Here is a 25500-nt window from a genome sequence, read left to right as displayed (position 1 = left end):
AAGTTCTAACTAATGCAGTAAGACAAGAAAAAGAAATAAAAAGTATACTGATTGGAAAGGAAGAAATAAAACTATAAAACTATCTTTGTTTGTCAATGATATGACTGCCTATGTAGAAAATCCAAAAGAATCAACAAAAAACTCCTGGAACCAATAATGATTATAGCCAGATTGAAGACTACAAAGTTAATATACAAAAGTCAATTGTTTTCCTATACACCAGCAATGAACAAATGGAATTTAAAAATTAAAAAAATACCATCTATGTTATCATTCCCCCAAATGAAATATTTACATATAAATCTAACAAAATATGTACAAGATCTACATGAGTAGAACTACAAAACCCTTGTGAAAGAAATGAAGAACTAAATACATATAAAGATATACCATATTCATGGATAGAAAGACTCAGTATTTGTCAAGATGTCTTTCCAAACTCGATCTATATATTCAAAGCAACCTTAATCAAAATCCCAGCAAGTTATTTATGGATATCGACAAACTCATTCTAAAGTTTACATGGAGAGGCAAAAGACTAACACAATATTGAAGAAAAAGAACAAAGTCAGAAGACTGACACTACCCAATTTCAAGACTTACTATAAAGCTGAAGTAATCAAGACAATGTGGAATTGGCAAAACATCAATGGAACAGACAAATAGATCAAAGCAACAGAACAGAGAGCCCAGAGCAGACCCGTGCAAACATAGCCAACTGATCTTTGACAAAGGAGCAAAGGCAATAAAATGGAGCAAAGATAGTTTTCAACAAATGGTGCTAGAAAAACTAGACATGCAAAACAGTGAATCTAGACACAAACCTTACAATCTTCACAAAAATGAATCCAAAATTGACTGTAGACCTAAATGCAAAAGGTAAAACTATGAAAGTCCTTGAAGATAATATAGAAGAAAATATAGGTAACCTTGGCTACAGAGATAACTTTCTTGATGCAACACCATGATGAATGGACATGATCCATGAAAGAAATAACTGATAAGCTGAACTTCATTAAAACAAAAAACTTTTGCTCTGTCCCCCACCTCCCCAAACCAAAAGAAACAAACAAAACCAAACCAAACACTGCCAATAGAATAAGAAAAGTAACAGACTGGGAGAAAATATTTACAAAAGACATATATGATAATATATGCCTATAATATCCAATATAGGCAACAAACTCTTAAACTCAACAATAACAAAATGAATAACCCAATGGGCAAAAAGACTTGAGCATGCACCTCACCAAAGAAGATATTCAGATGGTAAATAAGCATACGAGAAGATGCTCCACATCACGTGTCTTAGGAAATTACAAATTAAAACAATAAGATACCACTACACACCTATTAAAATAGCCAAAATACAAAACACTGATAACACCCAATGCTATTTAGGATATGAAGCAACAGGAACTTTTTATTCATTGCTGGTGGGCATGCACAGTGGTCTAGCCACTTTGGGAGACAGTTTGGCAGTTTCTTACAAAACTAAATATATCATTACCATAAGATCCAGCAATTATATTACTGATATTTAACCAAATGAGGTGAAGAGTTATGTTCATATAAAAACCTGCACATGGATGTTTATAGCAGTTGTATTCATAATTGCCAAAACTTGAAAGCAAGCAAAATGTCCTTCAGTAGGTGAACGGATAAACTGTGGTATATCCAGACACTGAAATGTTATCCAGCCTTAAAAAGAACTGTTATCAACTGTGAAAAGACATAGCAGAACATTAAATACATATTGCTAAGTGAAAGATGCCAATCTGAAAAGGCTACCCACTGTATCATTCCAACTTTAGGACATTCTGGAAAAGGTAAAACTATGAAAATGGTAAAAAGATTAGTGGTTACCAGGGGTTAGGAGAGAGGGAGGGATGAAGAAGCAGAGCATAGAGGATTTTTAGGGTAGTAAAACTATTCTGTAAGATACTATAATGGTAGATTCATGTCATTATACACTTGTATAACATATAACAAAATAATGGAATGTACACCACCAAGGATGAGCCCTAACGTAAACTATGAACTTTGATGATGATGTGTCAACGAAGGTTCATTGACCGTTCACAAATATACCTCTCTGTTGCAGAATGCTGATGGTGAGGGAGGCTGTGCATGTGTGGAAGCAGAAGGTATGTGGAAAATCTTTATACCTTTGACCTATTTTGTGGTGAACCTAAAACTACTCTACTTTACTTTTTAGTAAAGTCTACTAAACATTTTTTAAAAACCAAAACTGTTCCTGCAGTGAAACCAGGCAGGATGAGTCATCAGACCTCTGTAACGCTCTACATAACCCGGTCAGTGGTCTGGAGAGAGCCCCCCAACCCAGCCTGGAGAGTTCAACTGAGCTACTGAACCCAAGATGCCCACTGGGCTAAAGGTGGGGGTGGGGTGAGGTGGTGGCAGGGTGGCTTTCTCAGAGCAAAACAAACAAGAAAACTCCACTGCAGCCAGGCCATGGCACCGTCTTGACTAACAGAGTTATCACTAATAACTGATCCACGGGCTGATCAGAGACCAGGCAACAGCACTGTGCCTGGAATTCGGTACCCACTACCCTGCCCCATTGCATCAGCTGCCCTTTGAGGCTCATTCACCTCACCTGCTCCGCCCACCAAACCCATGAAAGCTGTCTTCTGCCTCTTTGTGAGGTGACAGAGAGGAGAAAAAAAGAGCCAAATTGAGAATTTCTTGACAAGGGCAGCTAACTTGTCTACATAACTTGACCACTAGCGCCCTCTGGTGTTGAAATGCCAGACCTGTCTGTCCTGACAAAACAACTTGGGCTGGCAGGTCGGCAAAGGAGTTATCTTTTTTGGTTTTGGGTTTGAGAACTTTGCCTTTTATTTTTTAAAAGTCTGCTATTTCCCCTGAGCTATGCAGTCATCTGAATATGTAAAAAAAAAAAAAATCTCAATTACACATCAGTTAGCATGCACGATGTAAGATAGTGACTTTGAAAGTGCTTTGAAAAGTCTGGAAATGCGAGGGCAAAAGTGGTGAGGAAGGGGAGCTCTGGATACTTCGGGCAGCCACAATGGGAGCATGATGGGCTCCCGGAGGCTGCAGGTGTCACTGGGAGGCCACAGACCAGCAAAGGGCAGTGGTGTCCCTGCTGGAACCAAAAGAAACCTGAGAGGCATTCTCATTAATGTGGCCAAATGAACCCCCCACCCCTGACAACACTACTGGGGAGCACCAAGGCCAAAGGCCGTGAGTCCTGGCTGCCAATCCACTCCCAGCCCTAGGCTGCCCTTTAAGGCATCTCTTTCCAGAATGCCTCTCAGTGCTCATTTTCACTGGTTTCATTAGGATGAAGTTGTACCAGGAAGAAATAGATCTGCTTTGCCAGGGGCTCTTAGGAAAAGAGAGGCGCCCTTCTACTACTACCCAGCTATTCACCACACATTTGTTGAGGACCTACTATGTGCTGGGTGGTGCAGCAGCAGCAATGCTTTCTGGGGACATGCTGGGGTTCAGGCATTCTGGCTTTCACCTTCTATTACACAACCTACCATCCTTTGGAGAGACTTGGTTTCCATGTTTCCACCCTTTTTACAGCTGAGATTGAAGCAAAAGGCTGGCCAGGCTCCTGGGAATTCCTCCAAAGCAAGCAGACAACCTTCTGGGAACGGCGACAAAGCCATGCCTACGGAGGGGCCCAGGTCCATGTATGCTGCAGGAATTTCTTTATGTTGGGGTAATTTGGCCCTTGAGGGTGAGCCAGGGCAATGGTTTGATTTCATAATAGGTTCCAGTCATGCCACACTCAGAGACAGAGAGCAAATATTTGCAAATGGGAAATCATGTGCTTGTGCAATGGAAGTTGGCAGGGGTGTGAGAGCGAACAACCGCAAAGTCCCAGGCAGAAGAGGAGAAAGGAGGTAAGAGGGATGGCCCCCTAGGGTCATGCTGGGCCAAATGTCATCACCAGAAAGAGATTTCGGAGTCCTGATCACACCAGAACCGTGACTCAGAGCTTTCCTGGGACCACGATCGACCGCTTGTCTGCTACCCAGCATTCCTCAGATCGGAGCTCAGACTGAATCTTCAGCCAATCTGCCACGTGTGCAGGAGACATTCTCATGGTCCCCAGGCATTGTGGATGCTACTGCAAAGGATTCTGAGTCAACCAAAGCACTCCTGTGGCATTCCTTCTCCCTGGCCCCCTTTCCAGGCCCTCTCTTGCCTGTAAATTGCTCACACTTATTTCTGACTCATTGCCTGAATTATGGCCTATTATTTAACTTACTATGTTCAATGACCAAGTACAGTGCAAGTTTCTAGAGAACTAAAGTAATGTTTTATCTCCAGGTTCGCCACGATACCCTGCACAAATCAGGACACCACGCTTTTCAGTTATTCTAACTCTACGGAAAGTAGTAGTACTACAGTGGCACAAATGACACCTCTCAGACCAGACCCAACAGATACCAAGGAACTAGAATCCCAAGCTCACTATGCAAGCCGCACAAATTAAATGTCAATGAAAAGGAAGGTAAAGCAGTCCATTAACATGGCTTGACTTTAAAGCAGACAACAAGTAAAAGTGCGCTTATGTAATTCCCTGCTTGTATAATTCAACCACAAAAAGACAAGGGCTTAAAGTGACTGTTCAACTTCTAGGGGACTTTCTTTCATCATTATCCACACTTATGCATAGAGGCATGTATGAGGATGTCTGCATATATTAAAATAGCAACGACACAGAAACCAGTAAACATCCATCAAGAGGGCAACATTTTAAATAATCTACGGAACATCCACAATGTGGACTCTTAGGCAGTCATTAGAAGGAGTAAAGTAGACGTCTGTGCACTGCCTTGGAAATACTCCAAGACATACTGTAGAAAAGCAAATTATATAACTATGCACGGGGGGTTGAATTAACAAATATTTATTGGGTGTTGGTGTGCAGGCACTGTTCTAGATGCTGGGTAAACAGAAAACAAAACAGACCAAAAAAAAAAAATCTCTGTCCTCATGGACCTTGTATTTGGATTAGGAGAGATAGAAATGAACGTGATAAGGTCTGGCACGGTGGCTCATGCCTGTAATCCCAGCACTTTGGAAGGCCAAGGTAGGCGGATCACTTGAGGTTGGGAGCTCAGGACCACCCTGGCCAACATGATGAAACCCCATCTCTACTAAAAATGTAAAAATTAGCTGGGCATGGTGGCGGGGGGCCTGTAATGCCAGCTACTTGGGAGGCTGGGGCAGGAAGATTGCTTGAATCCAGGAGGCAGAGGTTGCAGTGAGCTGAGATCACACCACTGCACTCCAGCCTGAGTGACAAAGTGAGACTCTCTCTCACAAAAAAAAAGAAAGAGAGAGAAAGAGAGAGAAAGAAAGGAAGAAAGAAAAAGAAGGAGAAAGAAAAAGAAAGGAAGAAAGACAGAGAAAGGAAGGAAGGAAAGAAAGAAAGAAACAGAGAAAGAAAAAAAGGAAGAAAGAAAGAGAAAGGAAGGAAGGAAGGAAGAAAAAAAAGAGAAAGAAATTAACATTATATAAGTAATTTAGACTGGGTGCGGTGGCTCACGCCTGTAATTCCAGCACTTTGGAAGGCTGAGGTGGGCAGATCACTTGAGGTCAGGAGTTTGAGACCAGCCTGGCCAACATGGTGAAACTCCCTCTACTAAAAATACAAAAATTAGCCTGGTGTGGTGGCTCACACCTATAATCCCAGCTACTCGGGAGGCTGAGGAAGGAGAATCGCTTAAACCTGGGAGGTGAAAGTTGCAGTGAGCTGAGAGCCGAGATCACATCACTGCACTCCAGCCTGGGCAACAGAGCGAGACTCTGTCTCAAAAAAAAAAAAAAAATTTAGAATATTAGAAGATAAGTGCTATGTTAGAAAAAAAAAATCAGAGGAAGTAAGAGATGAGAGATGAGAGCTTGAGAGCTACCCAGTGGTCAGGGTAGACCCCACAGACAAGATGATTGCATTTGTGAGGAGGTGAAGGGGATGTGGATGGGGAGGTGCAGGTGTGCCAGGCAGACCCTAAGCTGCCTCCTGATTGCCCCTGCCTCCTGGTGTTCATGCCTTTATGTAACTCCCTCTCTTGGAGAGGACTGGACATAGTGATTCTCTTCTAATGAATGGAAAACATCAAAAGTGACGAGAAGTGCCACTGGCTTGTGTCTAGGGCATCTTCTCTCACTTTCTTGTCTGCGCTGAAGGAAGCCAGTCACCATGTGGAGAGGCCATATGGCAGAGAACTGATGTCTCCGGTCAATGGCCATGTGGGCGAGCTTCTTGCAGTTGGGTTTTCAGATGAGACAACAGCCCCAGCTCTCAGCTTGACTGAAACCTCATGAAGAGTCAGATGCACCCAGCTAAGCTCCATCTGGATTTCTGACCAGAGGAAACTCTGAGAAAATAAGCATTGGTTGTTTTACACCACTACGTCCTGGGATCATTTGTTATGTAGCAATAGATTCTAACACAGTGTGTGTGAGTATCCAGGCAGCAAAGATACACAAAAAGCCTGAGAGGACCCATAGCACATTTTTAGAAGTCTGAGGATGAAAGTGGAAAGAGAATACAAAGAAAGCCTTTAATATATTTAATATATATCTAACTTCAGTCTTGCTTGGATCTTTGACAGTAAGAACAGTGAGAATGTATTTATGTATTGTGCTCCTTATAATTCTAAAAATAAAAGTTGAAGTTACGACAAGAGGCCTAGTTGTTAAAAATAGTAAAGGACTGACATTTTCAGAAATGTTGAAAATTAAAAATTATTCTTCATGTTTTTAGTGTTTTTAAGTATCCAAAATACTTTTTTTAAAAACAAGGAAAGGAAGGAAGGAGGGAGACAGGCAGGCCCTTCTTTTATCTTTATGGCTTTGCACAGTCACCCCAAGGTATGTGGCTAAGATCACTCCATTTTTATTATTTTTATTACTGTCCTCAGAAGCGCAGAAGGCAGTTGGGGTTAAAAGCCAAGGGCACCAAGCTAGGCTGACCTGCTTGCAATCCCCCAGTTAGGCAGTACCCAAACCAGGACAGCTCCTCCAAATCCTAGCCTGTGATCTCTTCAGGCCACCACTCCTGTTTACTACTTACTGGAGAGGAGGGGACACCCTGTCCCCTTGGCCCCTGAAAACAGCCACAGATCAGAGCAGTTATTAAGATGTGTGTCAGAGAGAGGTAGGAGCGAGGAAGAAGATTCTTTAGGAATCTCCAGGCCAGGCCTTCGTGGAGTATACCTTCCTTCCTGTGCCTTGTCCCCTGTCCTGGAGGACTGCGGGTGCAGAGCATTCACCCCAGATGGGGATGAGAAAAACAGGGCTTCCGCTTCCACAGGCCCCCGCAGGCCCGACTGCAGGCTCCGTCAGGAGGTCTGGCTTTCCTGTGAAGTTGCCCCTTGGTGCCCGATGACTTCAGAGCAGCTGTGCTGAGACATGAGTGTGGGGGATGGGACGGGGGCAGGTGAGAACTGGATCTTCTCTAGAGAAGGAAACTGCAATCAAAGGATATTGGGCGTCTCTACCTCCAGGGGGCACTGACTCCATGCGTCAGTGGGAAAATAAAACACAGGTGGAAAAGGGCCCCAGAGAGGCCCACAGTGCCAGTGAACCTGAGACTGGAGAAAGCAGCACCATTCCAACGAAGTGCAGAATGAAAAGCCTCCAAATGCCCGAGACTAGTGATGCTGCTCCTGGAACCTGGGAAGCTCATTTCTGGACTCTTTAATAATGGTTGAAGGGCTCAGACAGACCCATAAATGAGTGTGGAGAGACTCAGACACGGCAGGCACTTGAGTCACAAAATGCAAGAAAGAAATGAACTATTTTGCCTGCTCACTTTGTGCCAGTGATTTTCTGCCCTCGGTTAAGGATCTCAGTTACCCAGTGATCGTGTGAGCATCCTTCAAAGATCTGGCCCCTCTGTGGTTGTGGGCAGGAAAAGGACAGCCCCAAGGGCTGAGTGCACCCACAGGTCCTGGTTGTATGCCCTGTGTGCACCCATTCTCTCCAGTCTTCCATTTCCTTGTCAGTAAAAGCAGACATAATTATGTTCCCTCTACCTGGCTGACAAAGCGACAGTCCCTGGAAGGGTATACACATAATGCTTGAATCTGTGTGGCTCAGACAGTTTTAGACCGGAGAAAGAGTGACTAGGACGGTATCACGGATCCTTCCTCGTAGACTCAAGCTCTGAAGAAACCTGGTTTGCTGAAATTACTGGAATCTATTTCTGGGAAGGGGAACGGGAATGGCAAAAATGCTGAATCCACAGGGCAGCAGGCCAAATAGATGATCTCCAGCTAGGACCAGGGGACCAGGACTCCAGCCCAGGAGGCCCTGCTAGCATGGTCCAGCAAGAGAGAAAGCCTGGCTGAGTCTTCCGAAGCAGGAGAGGGTGGCATAGAGTACCTACCAGAGTCAGAAACAGAGCCAGGCTGCCTGGGCGCAAGAGCCAGCTTCGTAGGGACTTGCTTAGGGATGCTTGCAGGTCACTAAGTCTTGATTTCTTTTTCTTAGTAATCATAGTAGCAGAACCAGGCTTAGACCTGGGCACAAGCAGCCCCTGCCTTGGGCCCATGCTGGCCTCTTCTGGCCATGACCCCTCTCCACAGGGTAAGGAGTCTACAGGGCCAAGAAGACTTAAGGTGGAGGAAGGATCTAAAGAGGTAAGTGGAAGCAGGTGATTTTCCAGGACCATCCAACTACTCTGTATGATACTATCATGGTAGATACTGAGCACTGTCCATTCGTCCAAACCCACAGAATGCCCAACACCATGAGTGAATCCCAAGGTGAAACACAGACTGTGAGTGACAATGATGTCTGCGGTGCAGGTTCCGTGGCTGCTCTGCTGGGGATGCTGGTGGTGGGAGGCTGTGTGTGCTGGGGGGCACATAATACGGGGACTCTCTGTACTTTCTGCTCAATTTTGCTGTGAACCCAAAAATGCTCTTAAAAAAAATAAAGTCTCTTAATTAAAGAGAGAGAAAGACAAAGAGGGAGGGAGAGGGAGAAGGAGAGGGTCACAGGAGAACAGCAGCAAGGGGAAAAAAAGGCCAAGTAATAACATCAGAGCCGCAGGAGAGTAAAAGTCTGCACACTTTGGCTGGGGAGCTTGAGGTCTGAGCCTTCGTCTTCCAGCCCTTATGTGGCCTGAGTCCCTCCGGGTTCCTCGGCTCCCATGGACAGACACCCTTGCTCCAGGCATCCTAATTCTGCCCCTTCTTTCCTTGAGCGGGGGCAAGAGCATTTCCTGCCCAATGACAGCTGAATACACTGTCCCTGCCCCTCCTTCTACCAGGGTCATCAGAGACCCACAGCCCTAACAGTGACGTCTGGGTGTCTGGGCTGCTTTCTTAAAATATCAATATTTATGATGATGGTATCTTCATTTAGGTTCCCTAGATAGATCAATAATTAATATATTTACAACAAAACCAGACATCAGCTCATCAGGGTTCCCTCCAAAGCAGGCCCTGCTTCCCAGCAACCACACTCATCTTTCCAAAAGCACATCGCTCCTCTGCTAGACACTCGAGATTCCTGCCCCCTCCCTTCTTCCTCTTCTGCTCTCTTCAGCTCACCTAAAGGATTACAGGCAGGCCCTGTTTTGTTCAGGGTCACACGCTAGAAACAATATTCCAACAGGGAAGTGGAATGGCTCCGTCCCCGCCTCCAGGGGTGCTGGGAAGCTCACAGGATGCTGGGTGTGTCCACAGTCAGCACCTCCTCATGTCCAGTGGATGGACTGTGTTCTGTCCCCACAATTGCTATTTCCAGCCCTCACCACCCTCTTCGTGCCTCTCACACCCCCACTTCTCCCTCCTACTTCAAAAAAGACTTCCTATTTCAGAAAATAAGGGGAATCTCCTTGCAATGCCCTCAACAGATTCAAAACTTAAATGATGACTTTGTCCACTCACCTCTTCCTGGATTTCTATCCCTGACACACAAGATGCATCTGCACCCATGCCTGGTGGCCAGGCTTGCCCTCCATCTGGGGAAGGCGGTGTCCATCATTCTCTCCAAGGCCCGTCCCCATTCCCCTCCCCTTCCCTGCTGTATCAACCGTCAGTCCCCTCTCCCTCCTGCCTCATCCATCTCTCCTTTGCCACTGACTTTTTCCTGACTAAAACATTCTGAAAAAACCCCTCCCTCTATTTTCACTTTAGCCTACAGCACTTGGGCTCCATCCCACTGTCCCACTAAGAGAGCTCCTACTCATGGTGTTATCTTTGACTTTTTTCTCTTCATACTCAATGTGCTTACCCTGGAGAATGACATTGACTTTATAGCTTTAATTGCTTAGATACTGACAAAACTCACATTTAAATGTTCAGTCTAGACCTATTCCCCAAGTGTCAGTGAGAATGTCCAACAGGTGGACAGCTTCATGTCCATTTGCCACGGGCACCTCAAGTTAAGGTGTCTCCAACTCAGGCTCTATTTCTACCGCCAACCTTTGTCCTCCCTCTTGTATCCCCAACTCAGTGAATGCTATCACTGCCTCCCAGATGCTTCTGGTCACCTTGATATTTTAAAGTCATTCTCCTCTTTATTCCCACTGCAGCCCTGATCTTAATTCCTTCAATGACCAATTTGTTATGTCCTAGGTTTATTTTCTTATTATTTACTTATTCTTCTAATTTTTCTACAATGGGAATTAATAATACATTCCACACAAACAATAAAACACTATTTTAAAATAATGTCCATGCAATATCCCTGCCTAGTAGTTCACAGTTGCCCAACTCTGCCAGCAGGCTGGACTGGCTTATAAAACTGGGCACACTCCTCAGGCCACCAGAATACATTTCTACCTCCCTGTGTTATGTGCTGCTCCCTGTGCCACTTAGCATCATCATCTGAGCGCACTGTTTGCAGGTGGCATGGCAGGAAACAGGAAGGAACCCAGGATGCAAGAGTCAAGATTCAAATCCTACTTCTGCTAATAAGTTGTGTGATGTGAGCAAGTTGCTTAGTCTCTGGGCCTCTGTTTCCTCACCAGGGCCATGGGGATAAAATCCCCTATGTCCCAAGCCAGTGATGAATCAGCAAGCTATCGTATGTGAAAAGGTTCTAGCATGGCTCTTTCAGAGTAAGCACTGAGCCATGGACCATGCAAGAAAAGTCCCAATTCACAGCTGTCACTTTCTTCATGGCCTAACTCCAAAAATATTCCTTTCCTTCTGCTCTGATGTATCTTTCCTTAAATTATTATGCTTTTATAGACTCATCTTGTCTCCCCAGACTGTGAATGATCTTAAGGCGTGGGGTTCGCCCTCCTCCTTCCTCGGTGTTTCCCTCCACCCAGTCCTGGATGGTCTCTGCCCAGAGACTGCCTGCCAAATGCACAGAGTTACTAATGTAGGATTAACAAAGGCTTGTGCTCAGTTCTTGGCCAAATCTGAAATTTACTTTCTAGGCTATGAGAACAGACAAGGGTTTTTTATGAAGCAGGGATGGGGGTAGGCAGTGGGGAAGGGGACATGCAGGGGCTGAGGGCAGGGCAGGGAGCAACTTACCTTTACACTGCAAACCCTGCCGCAAGAGGCCCCAGAGGAGGGACCCACAGTGATCGCAGAAGGTGGGGACCTTGTAGTTGTGGATACCAAATTTGTGGGGCATGTTGACGCTGAACCGCTGGGAGCCCACCTGCAGGGATGGCAAGACACAGGGTCACGACCGAGCTCCTCCGTGTCCCAGAGGGCTTGTCATCAGAACTCCTGCAGAACTTCTTTCCGAGAGAGCATGTGTCATTGTAGGTGGCAGGCCCTAGCTTGGCTCTGAAAGCTGCCCTGAGGTGAAAAGAGCCCCATCCTGCCCCAGCCTTGGCTCCTGATGCTCTTAACTCATTGTTGGCTGCTCCATTTCACTGTGCAAGACCAGGCCTGCTCCCCAACATGGTCCCCTCCAGGACTTCAGGACTTCAAGCAATCACAGTACAGTGTCCTCAATGTGTACCTCAGGCCGGCTGCAGTGGATCATGTCTGTAATCCCAGCACTTTGGGAGGTTGAGGTAGGCGGACCACCTGAGGTCAGGAGTTCAAGATCAGCCTGGTCAACATGGTGAAACCCCGTCTCTACTAAAAATACAAAAATTAGCCGGGTGTGGTGGTGCCGCCTGTAATCCCAGCTACTCGGAAGGCTGAGGCAGGAGAATTGTGTGAACCCAGGAGGCAGAGGTTACAGTGAGCCAAGATCATACCACTGCACTCCAACCTGGGTGACAGAGCAAGACTCTGTCTCCAAAAAAAAAAAAAAAAATTTGCACCTTCAATACTGCTGTGTGCCTGGAAGACCCACTGAGCAAAAAGTCTCTAGGGAGCTCAATAGTGAACACGGGATTCTGTGCAGCAGCGTGTAAACCCTGCACAATGTTGTGGAACACGGGATTCTGTGCAGCAGCGTGTAAACCCTGCACAATGTTGTGGAAACTATGGATCAGTTAGGACGGACAACAATTAGGAGGAAGATGGCTAATCCAGAGTGGTGAACACTAAGAATGTTTAGGTCTCAGAGCTGACCACACACCAGGCACCATTATCTCAGTTAAACCTCACCACCACCCTACGGGGCAGAGGTCCATGATTGCCCCAACTTCACAGAAGAGGAAATGAAGGCACAGCAGGATCAAGAAAGATGCCTGTAAACTGACGAGAGACAAACACAGGCTTCCATCCCCATGAATCTGCATTCAGAGTCCAGGCTTTTTAACCACTATGCTGCCTCCTACTGATTATTTAAAAGGGGTAAAGAGATGGTGGCAAGACAGAAGGGGAAGGAAGAGGAACAGAAGTTTAGGTGTATGATCGGGGGCCTGGGTCTGCCACGACCCACTCATGAGTCTCAGGCAGATTTACTGACTTCTTGGAGCCTTGGATTTCTCAGGTGGCAAATAAGGATGGCCCTCCACCCCATCCCACCCAGTGTCACAGGATGGCGGGGTCAATGAGACCGCAGGGTTGGAAGAGGCTAGAAGCATAACACATTTCATGGAAGTAAGGGTCTGCTGGGCTACTTTTCTGGGTCATTTCTGCCCCTCCACAGTGCTACCCTCCATCTGTGTCTCTAGTGGAGCAGCTGTACCCCCAGCCCATCTCAGAATCGGCAGGAGACCATCACCCAAGACACCCATGGGCTGGGGAGGAGATCACTCTTGCTACCCCGGGGATTAGGAAGTGGCTGACATGCGGCAAAGCTGGGCCTCAGCTCCCTAGCTGACTCATGAGGGAAAGGCCCCCATGGGGGACTAATGAGGGGTGACATGAGAGCTGGAAAGGGAGCGCGACTTGAACACAAGCGTGAAGGTAAGTTCCCTAGCACCCAGTTCCAAGGAATGGCTGATCCTTCCATTGGGCCAAGATTTCACTGATCCCTACTGACGTGGATGGTCTACCACTTAGGGTCTTGCCTGGGAACAAGAATATCAGCTCTACCGAAAACAACTGTACTCGCCCATCCTTAGATGCGTAGCTTAGGTGTGCCTGTTTGTGAATGTAGGCTTGTTGACTCTGCCATGGTCTCTCTCACTGCTAAGGAAGTATGAGATCACTGTGCCCACTCTATTCCTACACAAACCCTGAAGGCATGGTGGACCTATACTGAGAATACAGTCTTGGTCTCTTAGGAATCACCTCATAGGGGTATGAATGACAGACTAAGGTGAAAAAGTGGGGAAGTTGTCCCAGGTGACCAAGAAATTCAGTGTGGGGGTGGAAAGAGCTACATGACCCTCAGCTGGGACAACTTAAAACTTTAAGGTATCAGAGAACAGAGGGAGGAGTATGAAGGAGCCCACACAAGAGCATGCCACAGCATCAGACCGACCGAGAGGCCAACACAAAGATGGCATGCGTGCAGGGGGACATGTCACATGTGCGCTTGCTGAGGAGGACACAGATACAATGGGGTGAATGAGATTCACAGAGAGAACATGGAGAGGAAGAAAACGGCAGAAAGAATTGTGAGATTCAAGAAGAAAAACGTTACACCAGTGGAGATAGAGCACTGTTTGGTTACCACACCTTGAAGTGCAGGCAGGGTGTGAGTCCATCACATGCTAAGACACACGGACATGAGACGGGGGTGGACCAGAGTGTTCATGGTGCAGAACACCCAAGAAGCCCATCACCAGAGCACCTTTTAATAGGAAGGAGGGCATTGAAAGCATAGTGTTTAGGGCTACACGTGTTTGTGGCGTATATGTGTGTATGATGTGTGTATGCACAGGCATCACACTAAAGGTGGTTACACAAACGAATGAACTCAAAGTTTGGTCCCTAACAGCTCAGTAACCCGGCAGAGGGCACGCCCATGACCCTGAGGGGCCAGACATGCTGACACTAAAGGAGACTGGCCTCGGGAAGCACAAGATGGTGGCGGGGAGAGCCAGGACTGGCAGTCAACTCTGCCAAGCTAAGAAACCCAGAGCCTCCCTCTCTCAGTCCCTGGCAATTTGTCCCTGGTGATACATGCCAAGTTTGGGAACACATTTCACTGGAGACTTCTTCTCACTGCTCAATATGCCAGGAAAGACAGTCAGAAGAACTGGGTCGCAGATCAAGCTGGGTTCTGAACATTTCAAATCTCAGCGCTTTAACCTGCATGGCATGGACTCCTGTGGGACCTTTCCCTCCAAAAGGTGCAGACAAGCTTTAGAGTCCTGCAGAGTCAGAGACCTGCAGGTGATGAGACTGAGATCCTTGAGGGAGCGATTAGTGTACTCCTCTTTGCTTCCATGGGACACAGCATAGCGCCTGTCATACAGGACATACCCAATAAATGCTCAATGGAATGTCCATGGGAAGGAAATAAGGCAGACAACAAGCAAGCCATCTCTTTCATTTCCCTGTGAAAAAAACAATGATGTACTGGGGTCATGATCCTAGACCAGGAGTCAGGAGGCGCAGGCACTGGCTTGCAGTTTTAACCACAAGAGAGCCCCTGCAAACAACGTTGGTGCTCTGGGCTCAGACTACCCTTCACGGACATGGAAGGCTCAGTCTAAGCCTTGTCCTTTGCTGCTTTCCAGAGACAGTATGAAAGCAGAAGAAGAGAGAAGATGGGAAATGCCTGAAATGCCAGGATGCTATTTGACTGAATTATTAAGGAGCAGGCAGAAGGTCTCTATAAGTCAGTCCTGTTGGAAGTCAAATTGTGGACCAGCTGATTATAAACCTACCCAGGGCCTTTCTCTCTAACCCCCAATTATAATAGCCTATGACTACACAGAATTTATTTCCCCTAGAATTAAGCGCATGCTTTTGAAATCAAGTGTTCTGATAATACCTACATACACATTCACAACTGTCATCTTCCTCAAAAAGGTTTTTTAATCTATCAGTGGGACTATCATTCTCCTAATTGCTCAGTTAGGAGAACCTAGCTTCACTGTTGCATTTTCCTGCTTCCTTACCTCTACCAAACTAGGCAATCTGATGCTAGTTTCTAAGATAAAGAGACAACACACAGTGCAGTGGTCAAGGGCTCAGGCTTTAGAACAAACTGCCTGGGTTTGAATGTGGCTCTTAGCTGTGTGATTTGGGGCAGGTTAATTTCACTCTCTGTGCTTCTATTCTGTTGTAAAATGAAGATAATAACGTCTACCTCATTAAGCTTACTATGTGGTTAAATAATATATGTTAAAGTACTTCAGTCAGGGCATGGTAAGTGCCCAGTGAATGTTGACTATTTTTATTGCTGTGGTTATTGCCACCTCCTAAGTATTCCTTGGGCTTCTTCATTCCACACCATTCCCCCATCAGCTCATTAAACATAAGGTTCCTGCTTGTGTTTCTATTACTGTTTATTACCTGTGAGGAGCTAGTGACACATCGGTTAGCCACTTTAGTTCTGATGAGATGATGAAATAAAAGAATTCATATTTTTCTTGTGGGCTTGAGCGCTGGGCTTACACTGCACTTGGCATAACATCCCAGGGGATAGAACTGATTTGGACCTGTGCTCATCCTGCGGATGGTGTCTCATGCTGGAAGACTGTGGACAGCTCCCTTTGTTTTTTATCAACACAATGAAATGACAGGGTCTCAGGCAGAGAAGGTTTTCTTGGGAACCACAGAAGAGGCGGTGAAGGGAAGGGCTGGCAGTGAAGAAGCCCAGAATTTCCGTGTCACACTTACCTGGTCGGGGGTCTCCTGCTTCTTTAACCCAGCGCACTTGGTGATGATGAGCTCATGGCACCGCTTGTGGACCACACAGGTGCAAACTGCAAATAGCAAAGACAGGAACACTGAGCGACACTCGGGGAAGGGAGTATCCCTCCCAGGATCTATTCAGGGCATGGTGGAGGGACAAGGGGAGCCAGGCCCCTTCTGCCACTGAGTCTTAATTTAATACCCTCCTGAAAGTCTTTCATGCAGCTATTTCTAAACACTGTGCTATCAGAGCCATCAGAGTTTCCTAAATGCTCCAGAGAGCAAGGTAACATTTATATTCAAAGGACATCAGCAGTTTTCTCCAGTTCAGTGAGTACTGATCAATTTTTTCACTTCAATATGCCAAGGTCAAGGAAAAACTTCCTTCCCGCCCTCCCATAGAGCATTGCCTGTTAGGGGTGTTGTAGTGGCCTCGCGCCCCACTCGGGACCACGCAGGGTGGCTGATGCGACAGGGGGAACTGCAGCAGGCGGTGCAGAGGTTCTGAGGCTTTTTTATCTGACTGTGTCCTGATATACCAAACTTTAAAATTCCCATCGACTTTAATACATCCACAAGAAGTGGCCTGTATCTGTGTTGTTAGTGTCATAGGGCAATGTGGGCAGTAGGTGGCTGCAGAGGTAAGTAACTGTGTGCATGTTACCCCAAAGAACAGCAACTTCCACCAGACACTACCCCACGGGTGAGACCCAGCAGTGCTGGGTGAGGAGAGAGAAAAACCTCTCTGCTCTAACCTCAGCGAAACCACCACATGACCACGGCACATTTCCACCCTCCGATTTTGCACAGCTTAACCTTGCATTTGTAGTCAGTTAACTGGAAAGGAATAATCTTAGTACCTTCAAGTGAGCTTTAAATTTTTAAGGGCTAATGATCCTACAGCTGAGACCAAAAAAAAAGGGATTCGACAAGGACCTTTCAGTGATACCAAGTACAACCAGCAGGCGAGGAAGCTTCTCTAGGGAGGGAGAGAGGGAGAGAGCTGGCAGAATACACAGACCCAGTTCAGGACAAAGTGGGACTTTCAAAGAGCCTCCAACTGAAGCAGTATGTCTCTTTCAGAAAGATGAAAGTGCCACCTGCTCCAGCTGGGACACAAAGGCTGGGTGGATCAGGGACCTGCTGAGACCACAGGGACACCTGGAGACGGGTGGCACCTGCAAGATACCTCCCATATATATTCCCATATATGCAGAAGTAATGGCTAAGTGGGAACAAAGAAAGCAGGGTCCTGCCTCTTGGAGAGGAAGTGTAAGCATGCAAGCTGTGGAGAGCCTCCAAATGTCATCAGACCCAGCACCTGTCTCCTTTGGGTGCCAGTGATCTGGATCTAACCATGGGCCTCTGAAGATTTAGTTCATAAATGCCTCTTACCTTGACACTGGTATCCCTGCTTTCCTATGACACCCCTGAAAAGAAGAATAAATTATTTTTTAAGTGAAATCTTACCAGGTCAAAAAACAAACAGAAAAACCACCCAATTCGGGCCACCACCCACATTGCACCAAGTACATGGAGTATGCAGAATATTGTAATTTCTCTCCCACTTGCAAGGTGCCTTAAATGTCTCCTTCCAGAAGGCCACAGAGGTCAGTCCCAGTGCTTGTGGACCGTGCAAGGTTTGGTCAGCGTCAGAGCTTGATTTCCTACACAGAGAGCCATTCTTGTGCGGTCAGCAATGTTCTAGAAAGCCACAAACGACCCTGCTTGCTCCTGGTAGGCACTGAGCAGTCAAGCATACCTTTCCTCATGGACAGAATGGACATTCCTCTTCTCCCAGCACCAGGACATGCTCTGTGGGCCCTCTAACTGTGGAAGAGTGCTGCAGCTGGCTCGTAGATTTCCCTGGGCAGTCCAAAGACCACCAATGATTCTAAGCCAATCTGTGCCCCGAACTGGGGGTTCAAGAGGTTGTCTAGGTGAAGGCCAACATTAGAGGTTCCTTCCATGGCCAGAGTGGTATTCCCAGGGCAAGACATAAAGTCAGCATGGACACAGAACAATCACACAAACCTGGCCTTACCCCTGTTCTTAGTATACTAACTACAGCTGGTCAGGGAGCTCCCTGCAGTTCCCAGCCCAGTGGAAGCCAGAAGTTATTCAGGTTCCACCCCAGGGAACCTAGAGCTCAGTGGCCTTTACCCGTGGGCTTAGAGGAGACCCAAATCTGTAAGACCAACCACTCAGTTCATGACCAAATATAGCAAGTAAAGGTCAGAGAGCTGGGTCTGCCCTGGTAATTGGAAGCATCTGTGGCTGGAATGGGGCATTAATTCTGCCTCAGTTGGGCTGGGCTTGCTCTGAGCTGTATCATCTCAGATGTCTACGCCAACCTGGATGATTGACTTTGTGACATCGCAAGGATAAGACAAGTGACTCCTGGATACCTGGAATCCTAGGGGTCCTCAGAGCCCAGTGCAGATGTCCCTGGCTGGGTTCATACTGCCTCACTCGCCCTCCCTGGCTGGATCCAAGGGTTCATGAAGGCAACCTCTACCTCAGCTTCAAAGAGCTCAGACAGCCTGCCGGAAAGGCTGCTGGGGTGTCAGGAAAAGTACAAACGTTAAAAGTCAGACTGCTAGGGGTAGAATCATACTTCTGACACTTCCTAGCTGGAGGACATCAGGCCAGTCTTATTTTCATTTCTGAGCCTTGGTATTGTTAGTGGAATGGAGCTGGTCTTGGATCATCTTTATCCCTGCCCCTCTCCTCCTTCCAGATTTTTTAATTTATTTTTATTTATTTTTAATTTTTTTTTAAGACAGAGTCTCACTCTGTCACCCAGTCTGGAGTGGAGTGGAGTGATCTCGGTTTACTGCAACCTCTACCTCCCGGGTTAAAGTGATTCTCATGCTTCAGCCTCCCAAGTAGCTGGGATTACAAGCACATGCTACCATGCCCAGCTAACTTTTGTATTTTTAGTAGACACAGGGTTTCACCATGTTGACCAGAGTGGTCTCAAACTCCTGACCACAAGCAGTCTGCCTGCCTCGGCCTCCCAAAGTGCTGGGATTATAGACATGAGCCACTGCGTTCGCCTCCTTCCGGATTTTCTAACACATCCTAGACATCAGATAATTTCACTTGTAAATAACTCAGTGGATTATTATTCGGTGGAATCCTCACCTTGGATTCCTGAGGTATGTCTCTAAAAGATAAAGATCGTTTTTAAAAACACACAATCAGCTGTGTACAATGACTCACATCTATAAACCCAGCACTTTGGATGGCAGAGGCGGGTGGATCACTTGAGGCCAGGAGTTCTAGATCAGCCTGGCCAACATGGCGAAACCCCATCTCTACTAAAAATACAAAAATTAGCCAGGCATGGTGGTGTGCTCCTGTAATCCCAGCTACGTGGGAAGCTGAGGCATGAGAATTGCTTGAACCTGGGAGACAGAGGTTGCAGTGAGTGGAGATCATGTCACTGCACTCCAGCCTGGGCAACAGAGTGAGACTCTGTCTCAAAACAAGACACACACACACACACACACACACACACACACACACACAGAGTCACAATATCCTTGTTGGTTATAAAATCTTAACTCCTTTGACAAGATAAAACTCTAGGTATAAAGTTGCCAGAAACCATCACTTCTTTCCATGTATTTCCCCCCATGTACTAAACACACACTTAGCCCTCCAGAATAGTCCCCTGCATTCACATAAGGAAGAAACGAGGCACGCCAGCATTCTTTAAACGAGGTGCATAGTCTCCCCTACCCCATCCCCGACTTCTGGCCACAGAGATGTTGTAACTAAAGGTTCCCAAGAGAGAGGCTTACCAGATGAAGTCTCTGCAGTGGGAGCAGTAGGTGGGCTGCCGAAGATAGGTGGCCATGAACTTGTGGCCGTTGACCTGATGGACCCTGCGCCTGACGGCCCCCTGCCGCTTCCTCGGCCGCATGCGTTCCCTGAACACGCGCTCTTCATTGTCTTTAGGGGCTGGGGAAGGACAAGAGCAGGGAAGAAAACAGAGTCTGGGTTAGTGCACCTTCCAAATGAGCTCCCTCTAGAGAGTTACTCCATCCCTGGAAGAGTGGAGCTGGGGTGAGCGAGAGGTAGCCTTTGTGTGCGGAGGGACTCGGGGGTCTGAGGAGTCTCACTGAGCAGCTGGAGTGAGCAAGCACACGCAGGGTGGAAAGGCCCAGAGTATGCCAGTTGCTGCTACATCCTCAGATTCCATCCAATCCAAATTCTGCTCCAGGCTGGCTGCCCCTTTCCTCCCTACACAGGCTGCAGCTGGTTTCAAGGGCTTGGGGGTCAAAAGGCTCAAGGTTCGCATCTTAGTGCAATTCCTGAGCAGTGTGACCTTGGATAGGTGGTGTTTCCTCCCCTGAGCATCTCAGCGCATCCCCCTCTGTAAATGGCGATGGCAGTGCCGGCCACACGGGTGGCTGAGAGGATGCAATGAGATGAATCTCCGCACCCTGAGCTGACTAGCTCAAGAAGTAGCTGCCTAATAAATTTGACTTCTTCCTTCTTTCTCTGACCTAGACTAAGCCAACCGAGAGTATTTTCCCAGAGGTCAAGAGAGGGAAATATGACACAGTGAAAGCAGTTTCCCAAAGGCTCAAGACCATCACCATGGACTGTAAGATCCCACTGGGGTCAAAAAGGTCTTCCCTATACCTTCCTTCCCTCTACTTCTGAGACTGCCCGGCCAACTGAGAATGCCTTGCAAGGGGACTCACAGATGATCACAAAAATAATAAATTGTTATCTTTACATATTTTTGCCCCCTCAAAATTAATATATTGAAACCTTAACCCCCAAAGTGATGCTATTTGGAGATGGGGTCTTTGGGAGGTAATTAGGTTTAGATGAGGTCATGAGGGTGGGGCCTCCATGATGGGGTTAGTGTCCTTATAAGAGGAGGAAGAGACCAGAGTGAGTGAGCTCTCTGCCATGTGAGCAAGGAAGAAGGCCCTCACCAGAGCCCACCCATACTGGCTCTCTGATCTTGGACATCCAGCCTCCAAAACTGTGAGAAGTCAATGCCTGTTGGTTAAGACACCCAGTCTTTGGTGTTTTGTTATTGCAGCCTGAGCTGATTAAGACAAGGATGACCATGATAAATGTTTATTGTGGGTTTATGCTGTGGCAAGTGCTATGCTAAGTGTGTTATATCTTGGTGATATAATACATCTCACTGAACTTTCAAAACAACTCCACTTGAAAGGTACTGCTATTAGCCCCATTTTACAGGTATGCAAAGCGAGAAATAGAGTTTAAGTAACCTACTCCTGTTAACACAGCTACTCAGTGGGGAAGCCCAGATTCTAACCCAGAGAGTGAGAAAGAGGCCAATGTTCCTCCACCCACATGATGCTCTGAAGGACGGCCTGCACTCCTTACAGAAAGTCCCCAAGCTCTCATCTGAGTGGCTCTCATCACCAAAGAGTCCAGCTGCCTGTGGCTTCCCCAAGAACACAGTGGACAGGCTCTGGGCTTCTTCCTAGGTTCCTGACACCTTCTAGAAGGTCTCCTAGAAGGTCCCCTGCACAGGTCAGCTTAAAATGCACTGGAAGGCTCTGTGCCCCCAAAATATCTCCAGGCATCAGCGAGTGCCTGACATCTCGCCATAACAGGGCCAGTCTTCAGGGGAAGAAGAATTGCTCCTTCCTGGACCTCTTTGAATGTAAGGTTCCCTGAAGTGAAGGTCATATGTGTGACCCAAACAATGGATTAATCCAAGGGCATCTTGTTATTGGAGGGTAGGGTAGAGGGAAGGTAAAAGTGAAGGTGAAAAGTGAGAATGGGACCAAATGCTCAGTGTGTGCTTTCAAGGAAGCAGCAGCCTCTGAGCAAACTGGAAGCTGTTTATTGGAAATCTGCCCTTGGTGTTCCCAGACTGCATCTTCAACACAGGCTCAGATGACCCAGGTGGAGGTCTGCTTGTGGACCCCCTGCTTCTTGACCCCTAGCCTACCTGGGTTTCAAGTGGTGCTTATTGTTTCAAAAAGTCTCCGACATCGCTGACCTTCTGGGTAAAGAAAGCTCACCACCTCCTACCCTGCTCCAACCTAGGGGTCTTGACCTGCTGACTAAATTCTCACAGGAGGACCCAGGTCTGTTCTAGTATAGAGACAGCAACACACACACCTGCAGAAGTATGGCAATCGCTATTTGGTGCTGCCATCATAGGCAAGTTTTTGTTCCACTTCATACTTTCACAATGTTTAGAATGTTCTACTATTTTTATAAGCAAGAACAAAAATGTGATCACCAAAAACCAAATCTATTCAGTAGCCCTTACTTGCTTTAAACTTACCTACAAAAACCCAATCCAGAAACATCAACCCTGGGCATCGTAGGACACAGGATGCAGGTTCTTTTTGTAAAAAAGCATCCTGAACTCCTTTCACAGGATTCGCCATGGAATACATTTGAACAGTAAGCCCATCCCCTAATGCATTTAAGATGCAATTTGATTTATAAATCTCTCAAATTGACTAGTTGTTTTCATCCTGGGAAACTGTTTTCAGTTAAAATGATGATGGGACCAATCTAATTTTCTCAAAGGAACACTTCTGATGGTGGTTACAGTCCTCCCTAAGAGCCTTATTTCTCAACTTTTTACAGAAATGACTAGCAATGAAACCAAACGTTCTAAACTGTGTTGACATCAATTCAATAGGGCAATATAGCAACCAATTAATTTGACTCCATTCATTTTAAAGCTCTCTCAGCAGGGTGCCCTGATACCTGGGGGGAAGCTGTTTAAAGTTGCTGGGGGTGTGGAGGGGGAGCCTCAGGCACAGGATAGGCAGACAGTCAGGGATAACTCCTGTAACTCTGAGTTCTAAGTCCAACTTCCTTCAGGGTTTCTATTACTGTTGCCCCAAAGGATCATCTGCACTACCTTTTAAGTCAGATTTGATGTCAGATATGGAAAAACAGAAGGTCACAGGAGGGAAAGAACATGGGTACACTTCATGCTTCAAGTGAGGCTCGTGTGCAAAGCTACAAAGCAGGTGACAGGAGAAAGGGGTTGGAGCCTGTGGCTGGTGAAAACACCCCAATTCCACATTCCTCTGGGCAGGAAAGCCACGTGTCAGGCCAGAGTATCCTCAGCTCTGTCACCCACAGGTGGAGAAGAAAGTGGCCTATAGGATGTGAAAAGGGGAGCTACTAAGTCCCTCAGTCCCCAGGAACCTCCCTACTGGGGCCTGGAGTCCACCACCAGAAAGGGATCCCTTCAGCATTTCCCTCCGCTATGAAAGATCTTTTCCAAAATGTAGCTCCCATATATGTATGAACTTAATTCCTTTGTCTCACTGGTCTATATGCCTGTTTTTATGCCAGTACCACACTGTTCTAATTGCTGACGTTTTGTGATATATTTTGAAATCAGGAAATGTGATGCCTCCATCTTTGTTCTTTTCACTCAAAATTGCTTTGACTGTTCAGTCTTTCATGGTTCCATATGACTTTTAGGATTTTTTTTTTCTGTTTTTATTGAAAACACCTTTGAGAATTTGATAGGAAGCATATTAAATTTGCAGTCACTTTAAAAAAAACTTTAATTCCTGTATGGACATTTTAACAAACACTAATTCTTCCAAGCCAAGAAGAGTCAACAAGATCAACAACTCTTGCTGATCTTCAACAAGAGTGCCAAGAAAATACAACGGAAAAAGGATATTCTCTTCAATAAATGATGTTGGGAAAACTGGACATCCACATGCAAAAGAATGAAACTGGATCCTTATCTTTTACCATACACAAAAATCACCTAAATGTGGATTGAATACTTAAATGTAAGCCCTGAAACCATAAAGCTCCTAGAAGAAAATGTAGGGAAAACTTTCTTGACACTGGTCTTGGCAATGATTTCTTAGATATGACACCAAAAAGGCAACAAAAGCAAAAATAAGCAAGTTGGACTACATCAAACTAAAAAGCTTCTGCACAGCAGAGGAAACAATTGACAGAATAAAAAGGCAACCTGCAGAATGGAAAAAAATCATTTGCAAACCATATATTTGAGAAATATATAATATCCAAAATACCTAAGAAACTCCCACAACTCAATGGCAAAAACAAACAATCCAATTTAAAAACGGGCAAAAGAACTGAGTAGATTTTTCTCTAAAGAAGACATACAAATGGCCAACAGGTATACAGGTATTTAAAAAGATGTTCTACATCACTAATCATCAGGGAAATGCAAATTGAAGCTACAATGAGATGTCACTTCACACCTATTAAGATGGCTATTTTATATATAAATAAACATATATATATATATATATATATATATATATATATATATATAAAGATAAGTGTTAGCAAGGCTGGGAGAAAAGCGAGCGCTTGTGCACTGCTGATGGGAATGTAAAATTGTACAGCCACTATGGGAAACAGTATGGAGGTTCCTTAAGAAACGAAAAACAGAACTACCATTTGATGCGGCAATTTCACTTCTACAAATCCAAAGGAATGAAAATAAGGACCTTGAAGAGTCCTCATGCATCTGCGCTCCCACATTCACTGCAGCATCATTCACAATAGCCAAGACATGGAAGCAACCTAAATGTCCATCTATGGATGAATGGTTAAAAAATATATGGTGTATTCATCACATACACACAAAAGAAATCACAAGGCAGAAAGGTATGTTCCAAATATTTAGAAAACATTAACATTGGTCATTCATTGACACTGGTGGAATTACAAGTGATTTTTACTTTTCTCCTTGTGCTTCTTTGCATTTTCTAAAAAGAATCTCTATTGCTCTTTTTAAAAAGATACAACAAACATTGAGAAACTATAATTCAAAAGAGATTGTCTTCTCAAATGAATGACTTACACTAACACGCGGTGTTCTACTGTCTTCAACCCTAGTTACACAGATGACTAAGTAAAAGCCAAAGAGAGCCACTTGATACTTTTATGAAGTGTAAGGCTAAAGGAAAGCTGAAGCAGAGTTCTATGTCCTTAGCATAGCTTTCTTCGATGTAAATAAAATGCTTTGTTACAATTTCTAAAAAAAAAGAAAAAAAGAAAGAAAATATGGTGTATTCATGCAATCGAATGTTACTCAGCCACAGAAAAGAAGGAAATCCTGCCATTTGGGGCAACATGCATGGGAGGATATTGGCTAAGTGAAATAAGTCAATGGTAGGACAAATACTACATGATACCACTTATATGAGGAATCGAACGTGGTTGAACTCATAGAAGCAGAGAGCAGAATGGTGGTTGCGAGGGGCTGGGAGAGAGGAGGAATCGGGGAGATTTTAGCAAAAGAGCACCAAGTTCCAGTTATGCAAGATGAATAAGTCCTAGAGATTGTGCAGCTTTGTGCCTATAGTTAACATAC

At 45.8% G+C, this 25500-nt stretch overlaps 1 protein-coding gene across 2 annotated transcripts in view; it reads right to left on the bottom strand.

Moving 5' to 3' along the window:
* Positions 1-25500, bottom strand: part of PRKCE (protein kinase C epsilon) — a 538653-nt gene that overhangs the window by 192505 nt on the left and 320648 nt on the right. For both annotated transcript variants that reach the window (XM_007970759.3, XM_073022947.1), the window contains 4 exons: positions 19958-20117; positions 17544-17578; positions 16134-16219; positions 11517-11646 (listed from right to left, as the gene is read on the bottom strand). In XM_007970759.3, the coding sequence (XP_007968950.1) occupies positions 11517-11646; positions 16134-16219; positions 17544-17578; positions 19958-20117 (411 nt within the window). The remainder of the gene's footprint in view (positions 1-11516; positions 11647-16133; positions 16220-17543; positions 17579-19957; positions 20118-25500) is intronic.

This window comes from Chlorocebus sabaeus, chromosome 14 (genome assembly GCF_047675955.1).
Source record: "Chlorocebus sabaeus isolate Y175 chromosome 14, mChlSab1.0.hap1, whole genome shotgun sequence".
Classification (NCBI taxonomy): Eukaryota; Metazoa; Chordata; class Mammalia; order Primates; family Cercopithecidae; genus Chlorocebus; species Chlorocebus sabaeus.
Note: the sequence above shows the minus strand (reverse complement) of the source record. Positions and strands in the feature narration are given on the sequence as shown.